A 7904-nucleotide genomic window follows, 5' to 3' on the forward strand; every position below is an offset into this window, starting at 1 on the left:
TGGCTACGAAGAGCGTGATCTCAGGCTAGCCTTGCTAAATAGGATGACTAAAGACAGTACGTTATGGGGAGTACCGACCTCCCGAGTGGCGCAGTGGTCTAAGGCACTGCATCGCAGTGCTAGCTGTGCCACTAGAGATCCTGGTTCGAATCCAGGCTCTGTCGTAGCCGGCCGTGACCGGGAGACCCATGGGGCGGCGCACAATTGGCCCAGCGTCGTCCAGGGTAGGGGAGGGAATGGCCGGCAGGGATGTAGCTCAGTTGGTAGAGCATGGCGTTTGCAACGCCAGGGTTGTGGGTTCGATTCCCATGGGGGGCCAGTATGATTTTATTTTTTTTTAATTTACAAAAATAATAATGTATGCAATCACTAACTGTAAGTCGCTCTGGATAAGAGCGTCTGCCAAATTACTAAAATGTAAAATGTAATGTAAATGTACTGGCTGGTACTGCCTGAGCAGGATGAAATGATGACTTTAAGGAATGACAAATAATAAATTAATCAAATAAAAATATATATTTTATCAGAAGTCAAAAAACGTGATTTAAAATCAAATCCAACCTCAAAAAGCGCTATGGAACATGCACACTACATAAGAGATCCTGCTAATAAATATTAACTTGACTGAAGGAGAAACTCAATTACTGACCTCTCCCCCCCCCACCTTTCTCTCTTCCTCCCTCTCGCTCTCTCCCCCTCCCTCCCTCCCTCCCTCCCTCCTCCCTCCCTCCACAAGTTACCGTGTCTGGACTCCTACAACTCGTACTGCAGTAACCAGGTGGCAGCCAAGGCTCTGCTGGACCATAAGAAGCAGGACCACCGGGTGCATGACTTCCTGCAGCGCTGCCTGGAGTCGCCCTTCAGCAGGAAGCTGGACCTGTGGAACTTCCTGGATATACCCAGGAGCCGGCTGGTCAAATACCCTCTGCTGCTCAGGGAGATCCTCAAACACACACCTAACGACCATCCGGACCGTCAACACCTGGATGAGGCAGTGAGTGGATTTGGTGATAGACATGAATGCATGCACACACACAAAACCCCACACTAACCCCCCCCCACTTTTCATTCCCTCATCCTGTCACCAGATCAACATGATCCAGAGCATCGTGGCTGAGATCAACACCCAGACGGGCGAGTCAGAGTGCCGTTTCTACAAGGAGCGTCTCCTCTACCTGGAAGACAGCCAGAGAGACCTGCTCATTGACAACTCCCGTATTCTCAGCTGTCACGGGGAACTGAAGAACAACAGGGGAGCTGTGAGTAGAGCTGCCTAGCATCTATCACTACTAAGTATGCATATGAACAGACCTGCTACACTACACAGCTAAAAACCTACAATAACAGGTTGCTTTCATCATGCAAACACAATGCAAACGTTACTCAGTGTAGCAGCTCTTTTAATGGTAAAACGGCACGGCAACGTCTGCTGACAGGGAATTCAATACTAACACTCTACTGCTTGGTACGTCTTCTGGCGTAAGTAAGGTCAACGGTGAGGATATTTGTTTAGCATTGAATGAGTCACAGTTTTACGTTTGTACCATGTAGAGATATACAGTGTACCTGTGATGGTACGAGCAAACCCTCTGACCATGACCCCTAAAGCACCTCTCTGCCACCACATATCAATACGTCTACTGGGGTCAGGGGTCAGCTCTGAGAGCGTTGGTTCACCTCTAGGCCCTCGCTGGGTCATCTTTCCTGCTGAGGGAAAAGACGTTTCCAAGGTCAAAGACAAGAAGACAGATTTTTGAAACATCTAGTCAATCACTCCGCTCCGTCAACACTGTTACGTAAGCTACATAACAACAACAGGCAAGCGCAGGGCTGCCGGGGTCAGGGAGGGCAGAGGGAAGGTGTAGGCTAACCTAGCCAAGCCAGAGGGCAATGTCCTTAAACATGCCTAGGATACACTCTAACATAGGCTTAGAAAGAAACATAACATCACGTGCATTGTGTGTGTTTAGAAAGAAACATTCTGTTGTGACATCCTGAGAAGCTGATTGGGTTCTGGGTGCCGAGGTGAAAAAGAAACGATGTGGACTGTCAGTCAGAGAGAGGGGCCGGAACATTTGTTTCATCTCCTCCCTTCAACCAAAGCTTTTCATTTGGGTTTTGTTTACCATGTTTGTGCCACATGGTACAAATTGGAAGCACCTGGTCGCGTGTTGTTAGATGTTGCATATCCCTATCCATCTCTGGGTTGGTGGTAGCATACTGGTGGTTTGGGCTTTGATACGGTTCAGTTCCCACCAGCAGTAATAAGAGGGTAGTGGTGGTGTGGAGAGGGACGGAGAGAGAGGGAGGGGGGGGAAGAGGGAAGGAGAGAAGGAGGGAGAGAGGGAGTAATCACAGGAAAGGAGAGACTGAAGGCTATTAATCAGGCTGTGCTGGGGTAGCTAGCCAGGACCGACCCAAGCAGAGGCACACACAGCCTTTCAAGTCCGGTGGGAAAAAACACTGAAACATTACCATATTGTGTTTTAACAATAAACCAATAAATCTACCTGTATTATACAGGAAAAGGACTAAAGGCATTACACTAAAGATCTGCACATTAATTTAGCTATGAAGTTAATTTATTGTTTGTTTTATCAAGTGTTAATATGAGAAGAATGGAAGCCTACAGGTCGTTAGAATCGAGGTGAGGTCATAGTGACTCATGGTCGACTAACATGGCCTTTGTCTCTGTCTATCTGCGGTAAAGTGTTGTTATTTAAGGATGAACAAAGACACAGAGCGAGAAAGTCAACCAGATGAAAGTTCCACTTCTTTCATCTTCTCACGCTGGTTTCACCTAAACCAGCCCATTGAAACCTGAGGGTCTTCATGCAGACACACACATAGCCTGTACTCACACACACACCACAGATTTTTTTGTGTGTGTTTATGTTCTGTTCCTTTATGGTCAGCCATGACTGGCTTGTGTTCTATATTAGACTCATTCTTATACGGTCTTATATCGGTATCTCAGAAAGAGTTCTTATAAGTGAAAATTGAAATGTTGAGAGAAGAGAGATTCCCCCTTTGATGGAGTAGTGTTAGTGGGTGTTCTATCGTCAGGATTCACTGTATTCTTACACAACACAACCCTGGAAGCCTCCACATCACATCTCTGCTAAAGTCTGTTACAACATTATAGACCATCTCTGTCTCTACTCCCTTAAAAGTCTTCCAGTGTTTACTAAACACTGGTCCTCTTAAATCAAACAGTGTAAGTGCTACAGGAACACATCATCCCCTTCCTACTCCAGTTTTGAACTTTCAATACAAGTTGAAGATGTTCTCTTATGTATCATGCAGGGTCAGCTTATGAAGCCATTCATCACATGGAAAGGAAAACATGGGCCAAAGTGTGTTTAAAGTAAACATACCACCCACACTGGTGGTGTTCGTACTATTTTCTAGTCTGAGGAGTTGGATTTTGTGGGAGTAGTTGGCCTGCTGCTGAAATATCTGGCCCTGTTTGGTCCAATGACCTTTATTTCCAATGTAGCTATGAATTGTATTGTGTTATGGTGTATTGTATTATTTTTGTATTGCTTACTGCTGCCGCCAGGGCTCCCTTGAAAAATATATTCCAATGAGATCTCAATGAGTAACCTGGATAAATATGTTTTAAATGAGGAAAAAGCAGCTTACCCTTACACCTTCCTTATCCCTCTATCTCCAGAAGCTGCATGTGTTCCTGTTCCAGGACGTGCTGGTCATCACCAGGACCATCACCCACAGTGAGCAGCTGCTCTACCAGATGTTCCGCCAGCCCATCCCCGTCAGAGACCTGCAGTGGGAGGACCTGCAGGACGGGGAGATCCGTCTGGGAGGCTCCATCAGAGGGGCCTTCAGCAACAATGAGAGGAGTGAGTGTTTACTCCATAGAATTACATATAGAACATTGGAATATGAATGATAGGATCTGTATGGTTTATCCCTAGTGGATAACGACTGTGGCCGCCGATAACTGGAGCTTGACACCCTATCCTATTAATAATGTGGTCATTAACTTGTAATCTGCCCGTCTAATTTCCCCTGTCTAACCTCTTCATCTCTCCTCTCCTTTCCTACCTCAGCCAAAAACTTCTTCAGAGTGTCGTTTCATAGTGGTGGCCAGCTCCAGTCCCACTCGTTCCAAGCCAGCGATGCCTTTAACAAACAGCAGTGGCTGAACTGCATCCGCCAGGCCAAAGGAGCCGCCGAGTCGGCCGTGGGGGTGGGGATTCCTGTCAGGGTGGGGACCAGTAGCAGTGACCCAGACCCCGCTCCAAGCCCACTCAGCCCCCAGAGTCTTCTGAGCCCTACAACACCTGCCCTCTCAGGAGCACTGGCCCCCCAGCTGGTCCCTCAGCCAGAGAGCATGGACAACAGCGACAGTGACTCGTCTGTAGACTCTCCAGACTGTAGCGTGGACGTGGACATGAGCGAGGCCTCTGACTCCACCACAGGCTGCCCTGGCTCTGCCCAGATGGACCAAACAGACTCTAGTAGCAGCAGCAGGCCAGCAGAAGTGTGACCACTGGGGTGCCATAGCTACACCTGGGCAGTATTGGTGGCGACATGGCAATGGTCTTTATATACGGGAGGGAGGAAACACAGTGTATGGATATTGGAGAGCACTTATTTTTTTCTACCCCTTTTTCATTTGTTGATTTTGTCTTAACTTTCACAATTCTCCCTCCTTTTCTTTCTCTCTCTTTCTCTCTCTCTGTCACTCCCTCTATCGTTTTGAGTCTTTCTATGAGACCGTGGTGTAGTCTATAGCAGTGGTATCCATGTGTCTTAGCTGTGACTGTCAGGTCCACTATGGAAGTCTACATGGAGAGGAGAGGAAGGCAGCCATGACTGGGACCTCAGGACAGTATTGTTGTTGTTGCTCCTGGTCTGACTCTTGACCTCTGCTGTAGGCGGAGTCCTCCTACCCTACAGACAGGCTCCTCTCATCACCTTCTCACCACAACTAGAGACACTGCCATCACACCTTATCCCACTGCACTGCTACTGCGTTCTCCCAGAGCGAAGAGAATACACAGATGATATTCTCTTTATTTATATATATATATATATATATATATATATATATATATATATATATATACTGTATGTATATTGATGTAGGAATCTAGAGAACCTGTTGTGTTTGCAATAATTTACCCAGTCAAAATGACCAGAAGAATGTTTTCAAAGACAATCAATATGATGATATGTTGTTGTTAGGACTTGACATGGTGTTGGAGGGTCTTTTGTTAAGGATGGGTTACAACAGTGTTAATGGGGCAGAGTTGTTTGCTACAGATTCTTCCCACATCTTGGCCAGAACTATGATGTTCCAGAACTATGGTGTTCCAAAACTATGGTGTTCCAGAGGTCAGCAACTGGCATCTAGAACTGGCCTCTTGGTAATGTAACCTAGTATAAACACGTCACTCAGAGGGGAGAGCTGTTGTTGTTGGTGGGTCAAGCTTGTTTGATTATTTTTATAATCTATTGGGTGTTTATTTTTTATATCCTGTCTAAAGGTAAATTCTGCATTGGTGGGAAAGGGATCGTAAGTAAGCATTCACGGTAAAGTCTACACCTGTTGGATTCTGCGCATGTGATAACTACAATTGCATTTGATTTTAAATTAATATGAGTTAGAAAAAAAACTTTAAAAGGCAATTCCACCACTTTTCAACCTCATTGTCATGTTCTCCAGCACAATACCAGTGTCTATGTTTTGTAGAAGTAAACATGAAGTTAAAAAGTTCTACCTGATGACATCATTAAAAGTTACAATATTTTTCAAACAGTGGTTTTCAAACACTATGAGATTTGCGGTGACGTGGGACGCAAGTAAATAACATCCCTCTGGCTAGAAACTCGTTGCAAGGTTTGAAAATCACAGTTATTTTAATCCTACCCTGTGATGTCACACAAAAGCATTTTTTAGGAACTTTCTTATCTTTTTAACCATGGATCATAGAAAAGCTCAGTTTTCACATATGTAGACACTGGTATGGTGCTGAAGATGATGAATATGAGGTTGAAAAATGGCAGAATTGCCCTTTAACTCATTACATGAAATTCCATGAAAAATGATGCAGATGCCCTAGCTGAAAGGATTCCATTGTCATGCAGTTTTGGACCACCTATATCTCCACAAGTGGGACGTGGGAACAGTAGCATTTTACAACAAGTAAAGAGCTCTGGAGGAAGCAAGATTCTCAGTGGTGTTAAGAGTCAATGTCTTACAGAGAAGCTTTGTATTAAAACCAGTATTAAATGAATTACTGTTGGTGTGTTTTAGTAGTGTCAGGTTTTTATCACCCACAAAGTTCTTTACTCACTGGACATTTGTGTAAAAAGTGATGCTGAGACTTTCATATTGTTTAAAGAAGTAGTCGCTTGTGCCATATAGCTGAGCTCAGACCAGTCCTCTGTCACTGGGTGCTCTCTGTGTTGAATTGATGAACTAGGACTGCTAAATCGTTGCCAAAAAATGTGTACGTGTCATATTCTCTCTCATTTGTATAGAATGTCACCCTGTTAAAAAAGGAATCAGTTTGACCAAGTAATCACTAAAATAAATACCCAAAATACAGTATATTATTTTATTGTGTTTTGTTTTTTAAAGAAATGTATTGAAATATATTCTTTAGGATGTCTATTTATAGTTAATTTTTTACTATGAATTAATGTTATATGCTTTTGTTTGGTTCTTGCTGGAGACTGGAGGTGAGAATTATGGTTGCACAGGGAGATATGGGAATGGGAGGAGCCCAAAGAACTCGACTGGAAAAGAAGGGTTTCAGAACTAGACAGAAAAAGAAGGGTTTCAGAACTAGACTGGAAAAGAAGGGTTTCAGAACTAGCTACTATGTGGTTGTAGGCTATGTAAGCCCTCAGACACATGGACTTGAAAGGTAAAGATACTATATTGAATTATGATATATGAACTGACTGAGAAAGATTGACATGAACATGTATAACCTAATGGAATTTAGACTGTACCAAATAAAAGATACGAACCAAGCCATATTTGTCATGTTTATTATGGTCTGTTGTGATATTGAGTTATATTCCATGTGATGACTTATCATTTTTCACATGTAGCTGTGTTCAAACAAGGTCAATGTCTAGCTATAAAATGTAATTGCTATTCTACTGATAAGACTATGATAATAAATGACAGTACATCAATGGGATGCAAATGCCTTAGTAGATGCTTGCCAGACTCATGACAAAATACTGCAGCTGTGACTGCTACCTTTGAATCCCTCTATGTAACATAATGTTAAGGAAAATAATAACAAATATAAATGTTTTATTGTCACACACCAGATAGGTGCAGTGAAATGTGTTGTTTTACAGGGTCATACAATGTATTACTATAATATAATTTGAGTTTAGTCCCCATTCTCTTCCTGGGGGGTCCACATAAAACGTACAAATACATGACAATGTACAGAACAGTAATAGACATAAACAACATAAAATAAAACAATAAGAGTTATATATAGGAAAGACACGAACAGACAAAAATACTATTTACACACTATTCATACATACATATTCATATTCTTGTATACAGTACAGTTAAATTAGATCTTCAGAGTTACAACATAATGTATAAGATTAGAGGATTTTTGTGTGAACTTACAGGAAAGTAAATGTCTCTCAACTATATATTGGTAAAAATCATACACAAAGAGAGTGAATTATACCATCATGGCATGGGAACACCCTTAATGGCCTAACTGTTGGTGTGGCTGAATACCTCTCCTCATGGGACCTCTCTTAGCCAATAGTAGTGGCTGGGGCCCTCTTAGCAGGCTACCTACCACAGGTGAGAAAGGCCTAATCAGACAGGTGTGTTTGTGTATGTCCCCCGGGCCCTGGTTAAATGGTTGGTTTAACTCCCCTTT

The 7904-nt window shown here is 43.2% G+C and overlaps 1 protein-coding gene across 2 annotated transcripts in view; it reads left to right on the forward strand.

Moving 5' to 3' along the window:
- Positions 1-7012, forward strand: part of LOC121574752 (rho guanine nucleotide exchange factor 3) — a 57851-nt gene extending 50839 nt beyond the window's left edge. For both annotated transcript variants that reach the window (XM_041887308.2, XM_041887307.2), the window contains 4 exons: positions 737-994; positions 1089-1259; positions 3677-3863; positions 4074-7012. In XM_041887308.2, the coding sequence (XP_041743242.1) occupies positions 737-994; positions 1089-1259; positions 3677-3863; positions 4074-4513 (1056 nt within the window). In that variant the 3' untranslated portion in view covers positions 4514-7012. The remainder of the gene's footprint in view (positions 1-736; positions 995-1088; positions 1260-3676; positions 3864-4073) is intronic.
- The last annotated feature ends 892 nt before the right edge of the window (positions 7013-7904 follow it).

The sequence above is a fragment of the Coregonus clupeaformis genome, chromosome 10, assembly GCF_020615455.1.
Source record: "Coregonus clupeaformis isolate EN_2021a chromosome 10, ASM2061545v1, whole genome shotgun sequence".
In the NCBI taxonomy this organism is placed as follows: domain Eukaryota; kingdom Metazoa; phylum Chordata; class Actinopteri; order Salmoniformes; family Salmonidae; genus Coregonus; species Coregonus clupeaformis.